The 24,755-nt window shown below is 42.9% G+C and overlaps 1 protein-coding gene across 3 annotated transcripts in view; it reads right to left on the reverse strand.

The window, feature by feature from the left end:
• The window catches only part of klhl29 (kelch like family member 29), a 222,630-nt gene that overhangs the window by 99,973 nt on the left and 97,902 nt on the right, over nt 1-24,755 (reverse strand). For all 3 annotated transcript variants that reach the window (XM_030047294.1, XM_030047293.1, XM_030047295.1), the window contains 2 exons: nt 17,245-17,392; nt 8,411-8,938 (listed from right to left, as the gene is read on the reverse strand). In XM_030047294.1, coding sequence (XP_029903154.1) covers nt 8,411-8,938; nt 17,245-17,392 — 676 coding nt within the window. The remainder of the gene's footprint in view (nt 1-8,410; nt 8,939-17,244; nt 17,393-24,755) is intronic.

Below are 24,755 nucleotides of genomic sequence, written 5' to 3' on the forward strand. Positions count from 1 at the left end.
ATGGAAGCCATCCCTAGCTAAGTTAAAGAGACAGTGTCAGGCAGCTGCTGGGCCAAATCCACACAGAGGCACAGCAGTGTCCAGACCACTCCTGCCATTCCAAAATGAGATGTTTGAATCAATACCATGAATATGTAGGCCCCATATGGATTAATGTACCAAGGTCAGTAATAAGCATATCACCAAGGCATGTAATTAATTTAACAGAATTACCTGCACACACTGAGTCCACACTAACTGGAATAAATTTCAACTTCATTAATAATTTGTAGGACTTCCAGTCCTTGTGAATCCCATTTCTGGTATCACCAGGGTTGCCCAGACTTAGGGAATGATAGGTGTTCAAAAAAAACAATCACATAAAAAATCTATGCATTTTATATGTCATGTTAAGCCTGTTTTGGAATCACAACAACCCTCGTGCTGCTTAAGCTAATCCTGATGTGGATAGCTTTAAGATAATCGCCCAGCATAACACCGCAGTGACTTTAATTAATTTGCTGCTGCTTATTTCACAGATGCTGATCCGAGTCAGCATGTTGAAAATTAAAAAAAGGAAAAAAAAAAAAAAGAAAAGAAAAAAGAAAGAAAAAGAAAGAAACAAACAAAAAAGAAAAACTAAAACTCCTCCATCAGACGTGGTCAGATGCAGTATTATTTTTGCTTCAGTGAAAGCCACACTTTTGCAAAATTTGCATTGAGGATGCAGGCAAATTTCTTTTGCTATCAAGTCAGGAAGCAAAAGAAATAGAAAGAGAGAGAGGAGAGAGAGCGTGTGCACATAATTAATGTGCTTGCTATGATTAATAGTTTCAGTGTGACTATCACAGACTGGCTGTGTTTTTAATAACTGGTTTGAATGGCCTGCCATAAAAATGCCAGTCGTAGATGCTTGTGGCTAAACTGAGTGTTTGTTTAAATGAATGTTTATGCATCGCTAGCGACACTGATAATGCGATATTTCCCTCCATTTAATAATGGTAGTTACTTTAACCCATCTACGGAGATGTCCCTGGGTGGCTGACAGATAGACAATCACCAAAACACAGCAAAAAATCATTTTAAGGGCTCTGAGTCCCAGAGAAAAACAAAGCGTCATTATCACAGAATCTCATAACAGAACGAAAAGGTGAAATAACCTTTTAAAACAGCACCTCAATTCCACAACACTTTGATGAGGCATGATAAGTCGCAAGAAAAAAGGCCATCCATCTCCCTTCAATAAATAACCCTGGTGCACGGGGTTCCTTGTAAACAAACCCTATCTTACATATTTGGTGACCTGTAATTATCTCAGCCGGTGGTAATATCGCAACAATCATGTGCAAAGAACCGAGTGGACAGCAACGCAGCCGTGCCAATATGCTCGGTCCGAAAGTAAACAAACACAAATGCATAATTAAAATCTTTTATTGAGACCGAAGTTTGAATAACGCAGATAAGAGTGATGAAATGGTTGCAGCGAAGCAGAGGAAAAGCAAGCCGGTGGTGGAGAGGAGGCTGGCCCGGTCTCAGTGTGGCAGAGTAAAACAGAGATCTTAACTCAGCAAGGCATCTTAATTGCATTCACTACCAGCTGCACAGCTCTTTGGTCCCCAGATGATGGCTAATGTGAGCTGACTGGAAGATGACCTTCCCGTGCAGGGAGGAGGTGGGCTGCTGCTGGATGTGTGTGTGACTGTGGCTCTCTATGTGTATGTATGCACTTGTTTAAATGTAGGTCCCTTTCTTTTTAAAGGGAAAACAGGTTTTGCCTTGCTTTGGCATGGATGCTGCAGTCAAGGATGTTATTGAAATGGCATTAAAGGATGATGGTGGCACTAGTTGATTTTCTCTAGGTTCTCTGAAGCAAATAATAATTGAATCAGAATTGGCCCCGGCTGTTGTGTCATAACTGGGTCCCAACAAAAAACAGCCACTCATTTAAAGTCTTAAATGTAGATCATCCTGGCCTTTCTTTATCAGCCATTGGCTATGCTCGATTTAGTGCCTGGTTTTCTCAGTTTTGACGCAAGCAGGCATAATAGTGGAAAACCTCGGAAACAGAGTGTAGGCTGTTTAAAAATCACGTGATATTGGATCTCATGTGAAAGTAACCGTGGCACAGGCACATAACCAGTACTTAAAAAACATCAAATTCTAAATAAATGTGTTGTATTGACTGACTTTTCTGACTGAAATGCAAAGTGAGTAAAGGAGGTTTCATTTTACTTAATACCTTTACTCCCTTCCTCCAGGTTGTTGCAAACCATGAGCTTTTATTTTTGTAGTGCTCCTTCTCCTTGTTGGTGATGTATTGTCCGAGTGGGGAAAGTGCTACATGACCTTTAAACAGAGTAACAACTCTGCCTATCCGGTGCGACATCGGCATATTCAGCATACAAAAAGAGTGCAAGCATTGTTAGTGCCACAGAGGGGGGCAGGACCACCAATACTGCCAGCCAATCAGCAGCCAGTGGCCCTTTAATAATGGATGAATGTCTCCAAAGTTCATTTTTTTTCATATAAATGTCACCCTGCCCAAAAATGATGGACATGCTGCCCCTTTAAGAATGTGTGAGCGCATGTGCGGTTTGCACGCCCTCTGTTTACACGTGTGTGTTAGTAAAATCCATTTACGTGCGGGTGTGTGGGTGTCCCCGTTTTATATGTGTGTGCTTTTCGCCTCTGTGTATGTGCCTGTGTGCGTATGTGTGGGAAAGGGGACCGGTAATGGCCGCTGAAGTGGAAAGGAGCGTTAAAATGATGTTTGACATGAGAGAGGAGGCGAGGAGCCAGCGCAGCACATGCTCAGTAGGGCAGCAGGTGGCCAGACAGAGCTGCCTTTAACGCCAAACTTCAAGCTGAACATAAGTTCTCAACACATGCGGCGCCTTTACTCCATCAGCCCCTTTTCCAGGCACTTATTGAAGAACAACACCAGCAGTGCAGTCAGTGTCACAGTGTGCTCCGCAGCCACAACACAGCTCCCCATATTCATTTCACTTCCTTTGGCATGGTAAGCTGGAAAACAATATCAAAAAATCATTTCCACGGCTGGCAATGGGAACAGCGGTAGCCTTTAAAATAGGATGTGAAAATAAGGAGTTCCTTTTGGTATTAATGCCGTTTTCAGAAGTGAGCTCCCTTTTAAATGGTGCTCAATCATGCTTTCAGTAAGCAGGCGGGTCCCCGCTGAGCTCTGCGCTGGCTTCGGCGGGCTGATATTCATCAGGACAGCCATCGATTTTAATGACTTGGTCAATAGACACAGGCCGACTCTGTTCTCAGCATCCCTCTCTCATGTTCACTCACTCTCTGTCTGTCGCTTGTACTCTCTCTCTACCCGTGTCTCTTTTGTGCCTCTTTCTCTCTGGCCTTTTTGTGCCTTCTAACAAGAACGTCAGTCATTCTCTATTCTCACGTTTCACAAAATGTGCTGTCAATCGGGATTGTTGTGGCTCTGGCTACAGCTGTGGTGAGATTATCTAAGTGTGTGGCAGCATGAGCATATTCTGATTTCATTCTGATAGGCTGATGGAGAGAGAGCCCACTGAACAATTTTACATTAATCAAAGGTTTAAAAGAGGTCTAAAATGTCATAAACATCTAGGCTTTAATGACCATAGCAGTGATTTTGATTGTTTGGCCCACTTACTACCATTTGCCCACATTTTACACTGCAACAAACCATTCTGCAAATCATACAAGGGCACTAAAGATTTCACAACATATAATCAAAATCCCTCAATTTTCATATTTGAATTTTTGGTCGCAACACCCACTTTATAATGTTCTGCTTCTGCGGCTAACAAAGTCATAACCATTCATAACCCAGGGAATCATCATTCCCTGTGCAAAGCGTGCAAAATGTTTCCCCGGGGACTATTTTCAGTGGAGGGACCGTTTCACTCCGCCCAGTTTCAAGTCATCAAAACACAATAGTTTTTGGAAAACTAATGTGGGTAATTTTTATTATGGTGATGGAAAACAGGTGTGAAGAAAGTTATAAGTCTCTGAAAGTTCATTTTCATATCATTGTGGAATGAAAGGAATCCGACGACTGGATAAAATGTAGGAAAAATGATATCGGAGTTCTAAAATAAGACAAAGGGGAAAGATTAGCAGGAATGTGAAGTTCATACATTTTGCAGATATTAAGGTAAACATCCCAAATCACTGTTGTGGTTTTTTAAACTCAGCTATATGGGGTTGAAAAAGAAAGCTTAGGAAAAAAAGGGTAGGCTTAGACTATGACTTCCGAGCCATACGAGTAGATACATATAAACTTCTCTACAGCATATATTTTAATGTTAACAACTGTTTATGCTTACTTCAATATGTAACAATTCGGCCATGGCTTGGTCTAAAAATGAGTTTCGAGTTGGTCTAATACTGGGCTTTGGCATAGCTAGAAAAAAAACAACAATAAAAAAACAGGAAGAGCTACAGCGTAGAAAACATTTTAATGACATTTCAGTGGCAGCGACAAACAGAGAGGGAGAAAGGGAGCGAAAAAGAAGAAGTAGAAGAGGAAGAATGAGAGAAATAATTGGGTGCTGAGAGGGACACTACCAGTTGGAAAATGGGTGTGGAGTTGGATTTGTACACTATAGCAGGAAGGTGTTATAGAAAGACCTGCTGTGGATGGAGAAACCAGCAGCTAGTTCAGTCAGGTAGATCACAGCCTGGGAAGTGCAAGACCTCAGCAGGTGAAGACATCTGCTACCAAGCCTCTGTGTCAATCTTCACACACACACACACACACACACACACACACACACACACACACACACACACACACAGCCCCGCGAACGTATAGCACATATACAGAGATATACAACGCACACATATACCATGAACAGAGATACCGAGAAATACAGACACACATACTGATATACACACACACACGCACACACACCCACAAGCACAGCTGTTGATGTGCCCACTGATGCAGAGCGAAGACAAATTGCTCCCTTTGAAGGCAAAGCCAAATCAAACACGGAGTGTGATTTCTGTCACTGTGGTGTTTGGCTTTAAGGCTGTGAGGCTGACATCTGACAAAACACACATGCAGTCACACCCAAGCGGTCGTGCACGCATGCGGTCACACATACAAGTTTCATACACACGAACACACACAGTGGCCTGGCGTGCAGCAGGATTAAGTAGGAAGAGCTCTGTCAGCTCCCACAAGATCCAGGCCTCTGCCGCCACCAAAAAAAAAAAAAAAAAAAAAAAAACTGCAACTACACACATCAGATCTGACCAGCAGTGTGTTTTGAGGCCTCACATTTATGCAGAAGCAGTCATTTAAAAAGTCGCTTACCCCTTTTAAATCATTTTTTCGATACACTTTTCAGTCGTGTCCATAAACGCACTGAGGTGAAGCACCAGGTTTGACATTTTATGATTAGATATTAGTGTGCAGTCTCCTAACATTTTAATATCACTGACAAGAGCCAACGGATTCTCAAACAGCTCATGTTATAATGTTAGTGAAGTGAATGCTTGAGGTTGCTGGGCCGACTCTGATCGTTGCATCCCCACAGATATTGTGCCATTTCAGCTAAGCTATTACGCAAGTGTGTCCTCTGTAGGTCAAGCTATACTTCTGTGTTCAAATGTCATGGCGGTTACAGTATAGGCTGGTTAGGTGTGCACTGGAGAATCAGGGCGCAATTGGCACTCTGATCTCTGAAACATCGGAGAGCAGTGTCAGTCTTATTTCACTTGATTAATCCTGCATAGATCAAGCACGGCCCAAAACAGAGGCCTTTGTGTTTACACTATCTACAACAGATTCCACTTTGGCGGTGTCCAAACCAATGCTTTAGGATACGTCTAACTGTGAGTTCAGTGACATCTTCCAGTCTGCATAATTTGGAGACGAGCTGGCAACATCAGAGGTGATTTGCAAACCACCTCAGTTCCAGCCGGTTGAAGAGAGACAACAACTGACTCCATACTCTCAGTGGAAATCAACCCACAAAAAATGTAAGAAGTGCAAAGCGGTCAAGCGGACTAATCACAGATCATGCGCTCTTGCGTCACCGTTCATGCAATTATATTTTTGGAGAAGTGTGTGTGAGCCATAGCAGCAGCCGGGCTACACAGGCAACACCGGCATAGCTACAGCAGCATTTTGACACAGAACTATAACATAATCATGACTTATAATATAGCTTGATATAGGTGAGATGTAGGTAGGTTGTTATAATCTACTATTTTTGTTAATAATGCAACTCCGGATGTGGCTATATGATTTCCTCCACCGTGGAATGTGCTAAACAGAGGTAACCCAAATCGCCAGGCCTGGGATCAGATCAACCAACCCCCTAATCGTAACCTCAGCCATTACACGGCTGGACAGACACTGATGCCAAGCCGGCAGCTGCTTTCCTCTCTTTTTGCAAACTAGTTCTGTTCCAGAAAAGCAAGGTGCCTCGGTCCAACACATTTTGAACAGGGAAGCCGGCCAGGATGGAGGCCACATGAGCTTTCTCGACATGTTTTAACGCTATGCCAAATGCAGTAAGGCGGTAGGTAGCCTTGCCACATTGATATGCAGCGTTAATTGATTTCAAATTGAATGCATGCCACCTACGGGAGCCTGTGACTTGAGGAAATCTTCCCTTTTTTGCGTGGCAAAGTAGAGGGGGAAGGGGACAGACTCAAAGAGGAGGAAACAAAGGGAGAAAAAAGCAAGAAACAAAGAAGTAGGCTGAGTACCTACAAGGCAGACAGAGTGGCGCTGTTGTGATTACAACTGCAAGGTTAAGAGCTCTCGTCAGCGGAGAGGGCTCCCCCGCCGCCCGGCAGATTGCTGAGGAGACATCGCAACTGCTAATGTGCCGGTGCTCTTAATGTTTTACCTATCTCTGCTGTCCTTGTGACATTACCCCGATGACAGGCTCGCTCACAGCTACCCTCGTGCCAAGCAGGGCTGAAAACAGCTGAAATGGTGGAGGAGATGTGAGATTCAAGCGCCTCCATTTTCCGTGTGACCTTCAGAGAGGTCTAAACGAGATTTCAAACGCGATAGATTGCATGATATCCTGGAGACTGATATGAGGATGTTATATTCGGTTATTCTGTTATTTTCCCCTGTTTGTACTGCAGCATGGCAGATGATCGACAGCAACCACACACATACAATAATTTAAAAAGTAATAATAATAATAAAATCAAGAATAATAAGCGTAATGGATCACTGCTTGCGCTGTGGAAGTCTGCAGTGCTTATTTTGCTCTCTCAAATGGATCTGCATGATGGTTCCACTTACGCTGATGCTTTCTTAGCCTGTTAAGAGGAGTCAATAACATTTTGACATCTAAATGACAAATGGATCAAGATACTTCATGCAAGATATCAGAAGCCAAATTATTCTCACTCAGTAGAGGCTGGACCAAGCCGGAGAGCCCATCTAATTATCCCTTTCGAATTCTACCTGCTGTCTGATTTCAATGTATCGCAGGCAGCTCCCGAAATAATTGCTTCTCGCAATCTACAAGCTCATTTGCACACATTTTATTGATCAAAATGACTCAGGAAAACAAAAACAATCCAAACCTAAATTAAAAGCTTCATTAAATGTGAAAATTGGTCAGGGAATTGTGAACATCTGTTTCTAAGGCCGTGCATCATAAACCCCAAGGTTAAACCAAACACCAATTTACAGCTTGCAGACTCAGGCATGAGCGGCGGTACTAAGGCACCTTCACAAACACGGCACAAGTCAACAAGGCTTCAAACGATCCAAGAGAGATGTGAGAGCTCTGGCTGAGTGCTGGTGTTTAGTAGGCATTGTGAGTAGGTGAGCAAAAAACACGGAAAAGGTTAATGCCTGTAAAACTGACAAAATTTACCAGTTCCGGAGCACAGCATGTATAACTACATAATGCATGCTGCTGATATATATATGTGTAATGTGCTCAAACTTTTTCTATATGTCTTCTCTATGCAATTCAGCAGGCTCTACCACATGTGGCAGTCTTAAGCAGCAGCCAGCTCACGGATGGTCCCATGCTTAATGGTTCTCTGTGACCTTGGAGCAGCTTTGAGGCGAATTGGCTTTGGGTTGCAAGCTGTATTTTAACAACCTCTTGCTAGAGTGTTTGCAGCCTTGTTTATGACTGTTGGCATCCGAAAGCGCTCCACTATACAGGCGTGTGTGTTTCATTCCAGCATGGCCCACATAAGCAGAGGTCACTAGGAACAGGGAGCTGAGGGTACACTGATCTAATGTCTAACACTTCCCCAACTTGGATGCATTACTCAGCTGAACAGACCTGCCTGATTTAGCCTCTGAGAGCTGGGCGTGACAGGTCCCAAACCTGAAGTCGGAGACAGAACAACTTCAACTGATCCTGCAAAAACCTAACAGTCTTCACCTTAACAGAGTGCAACAGCTGAGGGTGCCCCCTCTTACCTTTGGGATGTCCCGGGTCACTGAACTCGTACTTCCCCATTCCAACAGTCCGCAGCATCTGCAGCCCGTTAGGACCATCCTGATTGGCTACTGCTGTGGGCTGGGCCTGCGGCGCTGCCTGTCCATTGGTCAGGGGCAGCGATGGGGGCTGGATGAGGGCGTGGCTGGGGTGAGGGGTTAAGTGGCCATTGCCCATCACGCTATGCGGGTTTGGGTGAACCACCTGGCTGGCGGGGGCGGTGAGGGGGGACGGGGTGACCGAGGGCTGGGCGGAGGGGTACGGAGGCTGGCTGGGCATACTCAGCACCATCGAGGGCGCCTGCTGGGTGGAGTGTGGCGGCAGCTGGAAGTGAGCAGTCATGAGGGGGTGGTGTGGGGCCATGGGAGTCTGGATGGACGGGGTTACTCCTATGATGGGGGACTGCACGGTCACGCTGTGGCTGAAGGAAGGAGGCTGGGGGAGGGCGTAGGTGTGGGGCAGAAGGCTGGGCTGGCTCACCGTAGCGACTGGTGGAGCCCACGGTGGACCTGGCAGACAGAGACAGACACAGACAGACAGACAGAGGAAGAGAACAATCAATTGAAAATCCAGCTTTTCACAAAAACACAATGTGAAAGTCAGGATAAATGTAATTCTATACCATAGATTGATCTGTGGCATTTTGGTAAGCCATACACAAAGCCGAGAACAGTGGCTGATTTTACGTGTGGTATTACAGTAGACGATCAAATAGAGACAGAGAGCAGCATGGGAGGAGACGACAGCTTTAAGTTACTCTCCATATCAGTACTGTCAGCGGTGCACAGCAATGCGCCGCTCTGGTCAAAGTTTGTTTTGGACTTAACACACACCCCCTTCCAAAAAAAAGCAAATAAACTAAAAAACACTAATGTATGCATCTGTGTCCAAGATCAACATCATGCAAAGACTGGGAGATTTATCTTACGACAAGAAGATGAACAAAAGCTATTCTGCCTCTGAAAGCATATATTGTGAGGAGACATGTTCAGCGCCATGTGGCAGTCACCACAATTATCTGCGTGGGAGCTTGTGTTTACCCAGACACTCTACCCTGAGGCGTGGATACTGAGGGTGTGAGGATCAGTGTCGGGAAGTGGATGCTCATAGAGGATCTGATAAATCTTATGAAAATGCAGCCATATAGGACCTGAACGCTGCCTCCTTCCCCGACTCTCTTCTTTTTCCTCACTCCTGCTGCTCCTGCCCTCCGTCCTAGCTCCAAAAATAGCCTGACACTTTCCCGAGGGGCCAAAGGCTAAATTACAGCGCACAAAAAAAAAAGGGAGAAACCCACATTATTCATGACACTGGTACCCTGCTAATATTTCAGCCTGGGCAGAGAAGGATGGGGAGCGAGAGAAAGACAAAGCAAGACAGTGAGACGGAGAAGAGGAAGAAGATGGAGAGACACGGAGAGAGGAGAGCATGAAAAAGGTGGATCCACTTGAGCCAGCGAGCAGAGGCTGGCGTGTTCAAAATTCACATCAGTCACCGGGCTAAATTGACACAACACTGTACTTCATTTACCGCATCTGCAGCTCACCCTGACACAGTATTCACATCAAACCGGATAATGCAGTAATTCAACATCTCGCACAGTTTGGCGATGTTTAGCAAGGTTTTAATGACACAACCTCTTTATCAGGGGACGCTGATTACAGTCTGATATGTATCTCTCTTCCAAGTCTGTGGTCGGGTCCTTTACTGTAGCTTTCTGGGCCAGACTCTGAACTGAAATATATAATTAAGTACACAAAGAATCTCATTACCAGCACCCAATGTGCACTCATATTCACAGGTCTTGCCAGCAAAACTAATGAAAGGTTTAAGAAGAAGAAGAATTAATTGCATTAACATTAAATGCATCCTGGTCGTGATTGCTCCCTTGTATTTCATAATTAAGATTGGCACGGGATAGAATAAGAAATGTTTTCAAAAGTGCTCTGTGCCCTCTTTAAAAAAAAAAATAAATAAATAAAAAACGGAACGTAATTTTAATTTTTTATTTTTTAATGACATGCCCAACCAACCGTTAAGGTGAATTTAAAGCACAGCATCAAACAATCATCGCTTATCCTGCGTTTTCAGCTAAACAAAAGTTGAAACTTCTTCTCAAAGAGAAACTTCTTTAAACAGACACAGCAGTGAACTTCCTCTTGAAAGAAACTGTTGATTAATTCTGGCACAGTTGGCAGAGAACTTTCTGGCAACACAGTTCAGTGAAGTGTGGAGAGGAGCTGGCTTCGTTGCAAATGCCAGTCACAGTTTGGAATAGCACACACACGCAAATCAATATGCGACACTATGCTTGGATTTGAGTGTCATATGCGACAGCGTGCTGGGTCGGTGACATCTCACTCTCCTCATGCTTCACTCCGAGCTGCGGCGTGGGCGGAGGGGTGTGGGGGGGCAGTGAGCGAAGCCTTGTTCACTCAGACACAATAATAAGACCTCCAGAACTTCAAGCCCATTCGGCCAGCCTCTCTCCACGCGCAGCGGGATCCTGTGGCCACACACACCAGGGGACGGCTAGCACACTCATCAAGTGAAAACCACCAAACAGCACAGACAGCGGGGGCTCTTCATATACTGCCATCACAACTGAGGGTCACTGTCCCATCATAACAGCACCTCAACCCATTTCTGCTGAACAAACGCTTTTTTTGTTTTGTTTTTTTTTCCAAAACGACACCCAATACTATATATTTTTTTAAATTTTCCACTGAATCTGCCAGTATTTTGTGCTGATAACCCATATCAATTTAAAAAATACGATAACACATAAACAAAAAAACTGTTTTTAAAAAAGTGTTTGAATGAACAACATGAACAAAGAATGATACAAATGCAAAATTACGAGATGAGAGAGGCACTGTCAGACAATGCAAATCTTGAAAAAAAAAAAGAAAAAAACGGAAACTTCTTTCTTATAGGAGAGGGAAAGATATGAACTCGCCAATATCCGATATTCAGGAAGTTCTTCTGATCCTGTAACCCTGTATTTGTCATGTCTTTTTTGTGTTTCTTGGACGGGATGTAACTTAAACTAAAATAAATAAATAAAGTATGATTGATTGATTGATTGATTGATGCAGATGGGTGTGACGTGGAGCGACTGATCAAGATGGCTGCCTGTTTCACCGACTTTGAGTGAAAAACCGAGGTGATGGCTGCATCTAACTCCAAAATAAGAGCCGCGAAGCAAAGCGCTAGCTACACCAGCACGACAACCGGCCACCATGACTGATTATTATGAGCTCCCACAGCCACTTCGTACGAGAGAGAGTGTACAGGCTGCCGCGAGAGGAAGATACCGGGAGAAGAAAGAAACAATCTGGCAAGCCTCGAAAGTATCTTTCTTTCCTGATATGAAAAAGGAAACGGCTGACAAGAGGAGAAAATTCACGGAGGCGAGAAAAAACGCTGCACGGGCTAGATGTTCAGTTTACAGTGGCTTATCCTGCCACTCTTGGTTTTACTTGGAGAGGGGACAGGAAAGGTTCTGAGGATCCTCGAAAGGCAACGGAAAGGCAGTGTAACAAATTATGCGTAGTCGGTGCTGAGAAACTATGGAATAAGGAAACTGCTATAAGCAAGGTGAATGTATCCGGACGAGCTTTCAGGACTGGCGGCTTGAAACAGCTGAAAGTTAATATGGACATTCAATTTCTGTGATAGCTGTCACGTCGTACAAACGTAGCATTATTTACATCCTGATAACAGGGGACTGGAAGGGCGTCCAATGAAATCGCCTCACAGGCCAGCAGTAATGAAGAGCCTGTATGGGCACAGCGGAGGGAAAAGGGTGGGGGAGATTATCATTTTTCATATTTTTATTGCTCTGCTTTCTTATTGCTTACAAGTGCGTCCATGTCCTGAGATGTGCACACTGATTTATTTTACACGATGGCAGAGGCTTGTTGCAGTTTTGTTTCAACAGCAGAGGTGTTTAAAATACATTATTGAACCTACTCATGTCAGTCCAAGGTTCATTTATGTGGAATGCCAATGGTTATCTTAAGTCCCCTGTATGCTGATGTGGCATTTATACAAGAAATTCACTTGGAGGATAAAGAGGCTGTCATGTTGAAAATAAGATAGGGTGAGACGGATGTATGACTGCTCCCCCAAGTCAAAGCATGATGGTGCAATTTTAAAATCAGAAAAACCTAAACTTCTCAATGGAAAAACAACTTAAAGATGAAGAGCGCCGATTAATTTAAGCTGCAATTAATGCAAGCGAGATAAATTTCTGTAATATTTGCACCCCAAACAAAAGAAGATAGCCCTCTCTCTCCATATGATTAATACAATTCTGGGCAATATTGGATAATATTAAGGGGAGATTTTCAATCTGATACAGGATAGCATTCTGGACAGACAAATTACATTTAAAAATATCCGAAGGGTCGACATCAGCAAAACATCCGTTAATAGAGGATCTGGGTCTTATTGATATATGGAGGCTAATTAATGCTAGAGAGACGGTACACTTTCTTCTCTCATAAACAAAAATCATATTCCATTATTGATTATCTCTTACTTTCAAAAGGACTGATGAATCCACAATTGACTGTAAAATTGGTACTAAGCCCTCACAGATTATGCAACTGTAGATTTGGACGTATTGGTAGGAGAGAAATTTCCCAAATGTAGCAGATGGAGGCTAAATACTTCATTATAAGGCCAGATGTTTAAAGCTATGTTATCTGAAAATATCAATACCTTTTCTGAAATAAATATTGGATATACTGGAAAAATTAGGACAGTGTGGGAAGCATCAACGGCTTTCATAAGAGGTAATATTATAGCATATGCTTGCAAAAGGGGGGAAAAAAAGAAAATGAAGGTTAGAAAGGTTAGAATATGGCAACCCAAATTAAAACCAAAGAAAAGGATTTGTTAGATAAATATAAAGATACAAAACCAGAAAATGAAATATGTAATATATAATGTATAATATTAATATTAAATGACAAATATAGTAAGAAGATAGAAAATGCCCTGTTTAATTTTTGTTTTTATGAGAATGAAAAAAACAAGTAGGTTATTGGCATGGCAGTTAAAATAAAAAGATGAAACTTATATTATTTCTTGAATAAGGAATAACAAAGGTGATGTAGCCACCAAGATGAGGGATATTAACAAAAATACTTTTAAAAATTGTACTCCAATCTTTATGCATCAGAGGTAAAAATCTGAATCAGATAAACAATTATCATTTTTCCGAGACTTAACTCCCCGAGCTCTCACACTGATCGTGCAGAGCAGCCTAATGCCCTGATCCTGGAGTCTGAGGTTAGAGCTGCGGTTATGTCTATGAAAAGTGAAAAGAAACCGCGTTTAGATGGTTTTCCCTCAGAATATTGCAAGAATGATATTGATATTTTGGCACCTGTCATGACAAAAGCCTTTTACTGAAGCATCTTCACAGGCAGTTTTCCCTGATACGTTTAATGAAGCTCTCATCTCGTTGATTCTTAAAAAAGACCCCTTGGATCGTAGCAATTATAGACCAATTAGCTTGATAAATGTGAACTGCAAGATACTAACAAAAATTCTGGCCATGAGATTAGAGAAAATCCTGCCTCCGATTATCCATGTAGATAGGAGGGGTTCATAAAGGGCAGAACCTCTTCAGATAACCTTGGACGTCTTCACCACCTGATGTGTCTGAGCCGCTGTGGGATGAACCCAGCAGCAGCCTTTTCACTTGATGCAAAAGGGCATTTGATCGTATTGAGTGGGACTTTTTATTTTCAAGCTGGAAAAGGTTGGGTTTGGGGAGGGTTTTATCAAGTGGGCTAGAGTAATATATTCAGGGCCCAGAGCAGCTGTTCTCAGCTGTCCCCTCTCTTTAATCTAACTGCTGGCTCAAAACAGGGAGGACCTCTCTGTGTTGTAGTTCAATTTTTCTTGAACCCTCGGCTACAGCAATATAATCAAGTGGAGGGATCAAGGGAGGAGAGGAAGGTGGTAAGGAACACAAGCCGTTTCTCTATGCGGACGACATCCTCCGCCTGATTTCACATCTAGCATCCTCCACTCATTCCCTTATGGATGTCACTGAAACGTTTCACATCTATCAGGTTATAAAATTAATTGGTATAATCAGAAGTCATGCCAGTCTCCGGGGTATGTCGTCCAGCGGCAGTTAGCGCAGGTCAGTTCAAATGGATATCATCTCGTATGAAGTATCTAAGGAATAGGCTATGTGCTGATCTCAATAATGTAATGCAAATTAATATGTCTTAAAAAAAAAAAAAAAGTCTTAGAAAAGTTGAACTCAATTAATCCGACTCTCTGGGGAGGGAACAATACTATCAAAATGGCTATTGCTCCACAGTTACGACATCTCAATGATGCTTTCTGTGGCAATCCCTCATAGTGTTTTTAAACAATATACTCAAAATGATAAAGGGCTATTTATGGAACAGGGGGAAAAAAAACAGAATAAAATTGGAGAGACTCCTTACATCAAGAGGGAAGGGTGGACTTGCCCTACACAATGTGGAGCTCTATAATATTGTTGGCTAGGCACCGAGTTCACTAGGGGACTGATTTGGGTTGGACAAAGATAGAAGAGGATCTTACAAATCAACTGAGGTTGTGTCACACTGCTCTCCGCATCGAGACAAAATAGTGAAGGAAGAAATGAGCCCAAAAAGTAGTTCACTGGCAATCTTAGTTCAATGAATATGTGTAAATAATTTAGGCGTTCTATTTGGTGATAAAGGAATCAAATCAGGTCGAGAAATCAGTCAATTCGATTTGAAGCATAGATGTGACTTGGATATTGGACATTCTTTAATAACATGTACAATTAAAGAGTAGCTTTCAAAGCATAGCCAGCCAACTGCAGGATGAGAATCATGCAATACAGACCTTCTCCAAGATATTTGGTACGGATCATTCAGCCTCAGCTTTACATGACTTGATCGGAGATGTCCTGTGTGGGAATTTTGAAAATCTGACACTAGTCTTGCAAAATGACCTTCACTCAGAGATTGCTAAGGATGGGGGTACAAGGATTATGTGGAAAAGCAGGATAGAGGTGACAAGTTAATTCATTATGCAGCCATCGATGTTATTTTACACCTCCACGGCTTCATAAAATTGGTTTAATCCAGAACAATATTTGCTGGAAATGTAAGATGGATGAGGGTAGCTTTATCCACGCAATATGGTCATGTCCCTTGGTATTACCTTTTTTGAAACAGGCGATCAATACTTTTGAGGGATGGCTAGAAACATCTATACCAGAAACTCCTCCGCATGGTTTATTAAAGGATAAATCTTGTATCCGTGCTTACCAAGTACGCATTCATATTAGCTCTCCTGGGCTTTATTATTGTGCCGCTTGCATTATTCTGCACGAGTGGAAAAGTCATCTTGCACATGAATATGCAGAATGGGTTAAATTAACGACAGAGATTGCTTCTTTTGAACCTTCATCAAATTTACACAGATGTCGGGAGGCATTCAAGATTATTTGGGCAAACATTTTGCTGTTTATTAAACATAGATGGGTGATATTTGTTGGTAGGAAGTTGCAGCTGCTTTGATTTGAGTGACAAAAGCATTTCTGTTTTGTTTAGAGAGGCCTAAAAACATGTAAAATTGTACTGCTGTCCTTTTCAGTTTCTTATATACTTTATTTATTTAGTTATTAGTTAATTAATTAATTTATTATTTTTCTCTTTTTTGTCTTTTTCGTCATGCTGTTGTATGAATGACAATGTTTACAGATGCAAAAAAAAAATAAAAAGTACAAGAACAAAACGGTTGATATCAGCTCGATTAATTGGTAAACCAATAAATCAGTCTAGTTTAGCCAACTGTGCATCATTTGCCAGTGCTGAGCTGAGATTTAGAGTGTAGGCCTGCTGAGCATATTTTTAAGAAAATTCTTTGCTGCCATAGCATAGCAGCCATTTCCAGTCTGGATGTGTTGAAGGTACAAGTTCCACTGGAATATGGCACTGTGTGCCAGTATTATTCTTAAATGAGACACATTTGAGATGAGCAGAAAGCATAGGCCAGCAGAGCAATGGAGGAAAATTGACTGCTCTAGGGCAGAGCCATTCTGGGCGAGTTCATTACAACAAGAACTTCAGCACTGGCTTAACCCATTACTGCCGAATCTGCCACTCTGCTCCTGACAAGTTTTTCAAGTGGCATGAATAGAATTAATAAGGTCGACATCCAAATTAGACATTGCAGAGATCATTTGGAGGACTTTCAGAGTTTTGTAAAATAGCTTAAGTTTAGGCTAAATTAGCTTAGGACTAGGGTACAATAATATTAACAAGGACAATAAGATGAGAACAGAAGCAATATGCAGGTGAAAACGGTGAAGGACAACAGGGCTTGTGAAGGCGTAATATGCATTTTTCCTGTTTTCCCTCTGGATATCACACTGATAGATCCATCACACTGACGGATAAATTTCTATAATTATATTCATAACTAACTACGTACAGGGTTAAGGTGGTGTATGTAAAAACAGTGTTTATGAATGTACATTATGCATGTTTGCGTTGGTTAAGTATGTACCTTGTGGAGACATGCATGTGTTCCATGCAGGGCAAGGCAGCCAAGATGCTTCATTAGCTTGGCTGCTGCTGTAGGTGCCCGTGAGCTGTTTGGTGTGTAGTACGTGTGTATGTGTGTATACATGAATACATCCATGCAGGCGGCCTCGCATGCACTTGCTCCTTGAGATTTGTGTGCACTCATACATCAGGTGTACTCTGTGTGTGCGTGCATATGTAAATGTGTGCGTGGGCGGTGTGTGTTTGCGTTTCATTACCGGTGGGCTCGCTGTCTCGGTGTTGTTTTGCAGGGGGCTCATCTGTATCCCAGGGTGTGAGCTGGTTGATGGGCGTCTGTCCCCACCGAACCCCCGGAGCCAGCAGCAGCCCTGGGGTCTGGTTCTCTCCAGGAGATAGACCTGAGACCTGCAGCACAAAAACACACGGCCGCTTAGACCATCATACACGCAAAAAAAAAAAAAAAAAAAAAAAGCTAAGAAAAATAACAGACACTGCAAACAAGAACAGCATGGTATCCAAGAAAATGAAGCTAGTCTAGAATGAAGATCATTAGATGCAGCACACTACTGCTCTATGGATGGTGAATGACTTTAAATCAACATTTTATCAATGACTTTGTGTTAAATACAGCATTTTGTTTTCAAATTTGAAGGATAAATAGAAACAACTGCACCTGAGTGACACAGTTACTATAGAGGTCATGTTCTGAGCGGCTCCTTGAGGTTCTTCAAGATCTCGAAATGAGCCACAATGATGGAGTAGGGCATACTGGTTGATATAATTACCAGTGAGTGATTGCTGATTATACTCAAAGTATAATGGTTTGTCTACATATAATAGGAGCAGGAGTGCAAATTCATTTCCTGGCCTCAACAGTCTTTCAGGAAAATGCCACTGTTCACTGACATGGCAACCTTTTTATATCCCAGTAACAATTAGGTTTTGTAGTGCAGACTACACTCCAATTCAGCTCCTCCTCTACTGAGATTTAGTATATTTCCATTTTGAAATAAACTAAACATTATGCTGAGCCAAGTGATAACAGAATTTCAAACAAAAACACAACACATGGAGTGAACAGAAGAAATCCTTTTGTGGGGATGAGGAAGAAATCAAAAGACATTTCAGACAAAGAAAATGAAAACCTAAGTACCAATGTGTGTGTGCATGTGTGTGTGTGTGTGTGTGGACTCAATCCAACACAACTTCACCAAGCCAAACCCTAAGCCGTCCATTGCACCCACACCTCCAATATTTTTCTCCGGTACGCGAGTGAGAAATGTTATCAGGCAAGCCCAGGCTGATGAAAACACAGGGTCAATCACCATTGGACTCCAGAGCAATATTCCCTTCTCCCCTATCTGCAGTTTGGGCGCTTAGACTAAGAACCAGGAAGGGAAAGGGCAGAGGCAAGCCTGATTCTCCTGCTCACCCGAGCCCGCCTTCTGAGTTAATAGAAAAGACCTGGTCACCAGGCCTCTCCTACGTCCTCCTTGCTGATCCCTGCATCCCTCCCTCTACTCCAGCCTCCATCCCTCAGTTCCATTATCCTGCCTGACCCTGTGTCCACTTCATCAAGTAGCCCATCATGCATTCCAGCAGCCACATCGACAAAGCCCGCAACCCAGGCAGACTACAGTCTGACCGCACAGGGACATCAACACAATGCAAACAATTTGGTTCAATGTAGATTAATGTGCAGCTTTACACATCTGATCGATTCCATCTCGGGGAAAAGTGCCTTTCTGCCTTAAGATGGCTTTATCACAGCTTTTCAGAGATGTCAATGCGCACATGCCGCCAAAGAAATTCCCGATATGGCATTGATGCCGCGCAGCATGTATTTTAATAGCAAACGATTTCAATGAGTGGTACGTGCTGAAAGTTATCTGACAGTTTGTACATTCCAGTGGGTGAAATGGTTGACGGAAACATCTCAAGGCAAAGTGGAAAACAGTGTGATGGAGTGAGAGTGAAGCCCCGTTTAGCTGAAGGCAGACTGACAGGTCTGAGCTCTTTTTGTCCAGTTCAACCTATCCACTTCAGACAGGAGAAAACCGAAATAGTTTACCGAGGGAATGCCCTGAGCGCTCGATAAGATTTGAGGACCCTGGAGACTCCAGAGATTAAATTCAGAACGTTTTCAAGGTTAGGAGTTGCTTTCTAAACTATTTGTTTTAATGAGTGCTTCTCCCCCCTCCTGCACCCTGTTTTTTTTTTTTTTTTTTTTTTTTTTTTTTTTTTAAGCATACCTCTGTTTCCATGCTTTACATTTCCTTCTGCACAGACAATTCCTAATTAACTCTCTTACTTTCCTTTAGCCCTGCATCTGGCTCGTAATATTCTCTCATTAATTTTGCACATTTACCCCCCCTTCTAAAAAAGAAAAGAAAAAAAAAGAAAAAATCTCCTCTGCTGAAAGGCAATCCATCTGTCACAGTTTTACTGCACTAGGAAAAAAAATATGGTTTTTAGTCGGTGCCATCACATTGACAGCATATCAGCTAGGCTCAGGAACAATCCTGACTTGAAAATGATCAAGGTTAGATAGGAAATACACACACACACACACACACACACACACACACACACACACAGACACCTGTGCACACATATACACAAGCACATGTACGCAAGCACAGACATACACTCATAAGCGCAAACACGTGCACACACACAAGCCAAGAGATATCAGACAGGATGTTTATTAAGATGGCAGACTTGCTACAGGCAGGCAGGAAGGTACTGTAGGTACTGGGACAGCGCCTGCCATTTTCTCTCAATTTTATTTGCTCTCCCTTTTGCCAGTCCCCTCCTCCCTGGCCACCCATTATCGCCGGGCAGCAGATGGTTCCCTCTGACTCGACAAAAACCATGCTGGAGAAGAGGAGGGGAGCCAGAAAAATAATTTTGGGTTGTGCCAAGCCATTCCATGTTTGTTGTCAAGCTGGCTGGGGATTTTTTTTTTGTACTGAAGGCTTTGTATGGAACGCCCGCGCGTATGGGCTGAGTATGGATTGTGGCACGCACACATGCTTGAGCCACTCATACACAAACACACCTACTGATGTGCGCATGCAAGTCCACGTGAGTCACTATATGTGCACATAAGCTTTTGAAAAATATGTTCATAATGCAAAATGGAACATTTATTATATTTTCATGTGTGTACACAAAAATACACACTCTCCAGCAGCCATGTACAGAGCATAAGGTCAGATTCCATTAAGCAGCTTAAAGCTGCATTTAATCATATTTAGAACATGCTGGCACTCTGCAACTGCATACATTTTCCTACCTCAGTCTATCTCCACCAAAATAAAGACATATTACTGCCTAAAGCTCAACAGAAAAATGTGGAAAAATACTGGAAGCTCAAGCTAAAAAATTATAATAATAGAAGAAACAGGAGACTTAAGCTAATGAAATATAAAATAAGTTAAGTTCATGTTGGGTGACCTACATATTAAATGAGATTATCTTATTTCCAACAGCTTTTTCCTTATAAGAAGCACAATGTCACCGATTCTATTTAGTAGAGGGCGTTAACAGATGACCCATTTCTGAGAATTGTGCACAAAAATGCAATACTGTGATATGCAAAAGTAAACTATGGTCGACCACCTTCACATGAGTTATGTCAAGCCTCTCCTAGAATCTGCAAACAGCCATCCATCCACCCACCCATGCTCAGTCACACCGGCACATGCGCACTTGCCCAAATATGCAAACGCAGCAAAAACTAAAAGCATCCTTATCGGTTCTCCGGCCTTTGAATGAGAATGCTGCAGACCTGTCAGAATCATTGTACTGAATAGAGTGGAGGATATCAAGAAGCATCAGGCCTGACTGCATACTTGTCTTCCTCAGTCCAGGCACTGGAGACAGGAGTATGATACTAGCTGGCATATCAGCTATTTTCTTGGACATGGCCAGTGCTGACAGCTGTCACCATGTGTGCTCTACCATCTAGCAATCGCAGGCAGCATTATTGTGCCTACCAAAACCCGCTGCCACTGGCCACCATCTGCTATGAGTACATATAGGAGGGGCCTTGTGGTGATCCAGGGCTCTGGGCTCTGATTGCTTTGAGTCATCCCAACATCCTCATCCAAATAAACAGCAAGCGTTTGCTCATGACTTTGTGTTTGCCTTTGCGTTTTGTTCGAGCCAGCCCTTGTCTGTGTGAGTTATGGCACCAGTTCAATCCTCTAATAAAAACGAGGGAGGCGAGAACGGAAGTGATCCACACCTAATGCACAAAAACATTTGCCATGGACATTCTGCTTAGGCTCCAGCTCCTTGTACCTATTGTGTTTACAGTCTGGGCCAGCATACGTAATCCTGAACATATAGAGCTCCCATCCAGCCCTGAGATGCCTTCACTTTCCCCTGAGAAATTAGTTTATTGCTCGACTCACAGAGAGATAGAAGGAAAGAGACGAAGAGATGAGTATGTCTATAACACCGAGGTCCCTCTGGGGCCAACAACGTTACAGCACACACTGATCAAATCAACAAACTGCAATGAGATTTAATAACAGACCTGGGTGAGAAAGAAAGGTGTAGAGAGAGCAAAGGATGGAGCAAAAGGAGGGAGAGAGAGATAAGAAAAGAGAGGGAGTATTGAGTGTGGGTGAAGGCTTGAGCCTCAGATAGGCGCGCACACATGCACACACACCACACACACACACACGCACACACACAGGTCAGTAACAATGCCACAGTGAAAAGCTAATCTCGTGAAATGTCATTAGCAGAACTGCCAGACACAATGAGATAGCGATGTGCAGGGTGCAGGCCACGGCTACACCGGTTGATTATGTTCCACCTTTTAAGGTTCAGTGTTCCTCTGGTAGCAAAGCTCTTTACAGACAAGAGGAAAATAACTGACCGCAGGCAAGCAGGTTCGCTGCTCTGTGATATCGCTGACTGGCATGGTAATCAGGCAGGCCTGTTAATGTGTGGTTGTTTTTCTGATAGGTTTATCAATTAATCAAAGCCAAACGGATGGATTGGGCATGTTCCTGGGTTTCTGGTAGTGCGGTGTGAAGTTCCCATTAGAGTTCAATTTAAATGCATCCGAGAAAATGCACATCCACAATGAGCCAGCTATCTCTGGGGAGATGCATGTACACAAATTTAATCATAATCAAAATTTCAATAACAGCAGCCGCAGTGCCTGGCTATATTGTGTGCACCATGAAATAATATGACATTGTAATTCCACACCATGAACAAATCCTAAAGAACAATATGTGCAGACAGGAAGATGAAATTCTATTCCAGCAGGATGGCTTTTTCTTCCCCGTGGCCAGGTATGGACAGAGCCGGAGAATTTGGCGGAAATGTGGAGTGATGGAAGTAATGTTTTTTTCGGCGAGAGAAGAATGAATGGTAGCGAAGGAGGGAGTGGGAGATTGAGAGGCAAGTGAGACAAACCCATCCATCATAGAGCCTTGTATCATTTCCGTTAACACATCATTTTCAGCTTCTCTAAAATTAAGAGGGAAAAAAAAAAAACCCTGCCTTTTCTCTACCTCTGCCCAAAGCTTAAACCAAGTGTGATCCGAAACTCAGCCGAAGCGCACAGGAGTGTACAAAAGACACCACCTACAAACTCTCGTTTTCTTTTTCCAAACATTATTCACTTACTGTATAGAGGTGCCTCCTTTCCATGACAACGTGCTGACACCTAAATGTGAAGTGGATTTGTTCTGGACTTCCATCATAATGGCGGTGAATGCTGGAGCCGAACCATGGGGCGGCTGTGTCCAATCTATTAGACTGGAGCATAGCAGCGCATCTCACAAGTAAACAAAGAGACTACTTCGCCATTTTTGGCAGCCATCTTAAAATACAGCAGCATTCCAACATGGCGAACCACATGGTGCCATGGGCAGAGGAGGTATTTAGTATGGCAGCTGCACACTACAGCGCGACAAAGGGGAATCCAAGGTAATTTTTTTTATTAGGAAACGATTCAATAAATGGAATTTATGAAATGCGCACTAATACAGCAATTACAAAAATCCAGTGTACTGGCGCGGTAACAAAATGCAGCGACTCTTTAGTATGCGCATGAGTAACTCGCGTAGACAGCTTTTGAACACCTTCCTCTGTAAATTTATACAGCTCATATCTAAACTGTCACTCTCAAAAAAGACAGACAAATTGTAATAGATAAAAATATGTGATAGCACAAAGCTTTGATCAAATCCCTTTCTTTGACCAAGGCTGGCAACTAATTGAAAAATTCACTTTCAAATATGACATGATGATATTTGACTGTGAATGCTGAAATGTGCATTCGTCCATCCTTGATTTTCAAAATTACTTGGACCAAGAGGTGCACTAAGTAATTAGCTTGTGTCCGTGCCTCTGCTTCTTTTTTGTGGCTTCATAATGAAAAACATGCCTAATTGGGTGGCAAGAGATTGGGGTGACATTTCTTTTTCTTACAGCACAGTAAATTTCACGTCATCAGACTTAAAATATCTAGCATTACCCACTCATACAAAAAAAAAAAAAAATGAAAGCTTCTTTCACTTTTACATCACTTACTGGACTTGTGGGAATTACATCAGTGTAGATTTAAATAATGCTTCGATTCATGACAAACCTGCTGAATAAGGCTTGAGACCCCTTACAAACCTACACTCTATGTTAAAGCAATATTTTAACGGGTAACACTTTATTTGGAGCATCCCATGTTCTGAGCCTGACGTTTATTTAACCCTAACCTGACCCCGTTTCTAACATCAACCCCAACACACTTGAAACTCAGTAGACATTTTGGTGGCACATTGTAGTTGCTAATGATGATGATGTTCAGTACCAATATTGGACAATGCAAATAAAGTGTGACCTTTCATTTTTAGTGAAGACTGATTTTCAAGGGCATATCTTATGTCTCATTATCTGCCAACCCCCTTGAAATCTGTAGTCACCGCCAGCATTCAGGCAGTATGACTCCATTCAGGGATAAATGTCAGCCAATATCAGTGTTTGACTTCATATAAAGGTTTGTGTACTAGAAATTGAAAATCCAAACAAAGCTCACACTTTCCGCAACCACCACTTAACACTGACCCTCACCAGCATGACAGACAAATATAATGAAAACGCACCACAGTCGTGCCTGCTGGGGGTATATATACTAGTGATGCACCTCAGAGGGGCTATGAATACAGACTCTATAATTTCCAGCCCCGGGCCAAACGACTGAAGGGGAACGGACTTCGCTTTCGCTGAAATTCCAGCTAAGACACACCGACAGCTCAGTGAGCTGCGGCTCAACGCACACGTTCCGGAAAACAGGAGCATGTTCGCAGGGGCGAGGCCGACAGGCTTCAATGGAAAAGCAGGGCTGGAAACCCCGCCTAATATCCCATGAGTGCTCTGAGGTTGCACAGCTTGCCCTCGAACCTCAACTCCACCCCCCCTCCTTTCTTGTGTTTTCTTTTCTCTTGCAGATAAGTGGCTGGGCTGTAACAGGCTGGGATACCACTGTGAACATGCTTTATCTGAGGCTGGGGGAGTTAGCAGCGGTGCCGAGACTTCTCAGAGAGGGTGACTGTGATTGGACATGGAAGCTGCGGAGACTTCCCTGTGTCATGGTAACACCTCCCAGAGGAGTGTGTTAGGGGCCATGTTGCCCTCCACTGGCCCTGGCTGGGACAGTGAGAGACATAGGTCTCCACCAGGCCCTGACCCTGCCTGATATGTGGTGAGTGTTTTGGGAACAAAATGTCCACTGCCTGTCACA

This window comes from Myripristis murdjan, chromosome 24 (assembly GCF_902150065.1).
Source record: "Myripristis murdjan chromosome 24, fMyrMur1.1, whole genome shotgun sequence".
NCBI classification, from domain to species: domain Eukaryota; kingdom Metazoa; phylum Chordata; class Actinopteri; order Holocentriformes; family Holocentridae; genus Myripristis; species Myripristis murdjan.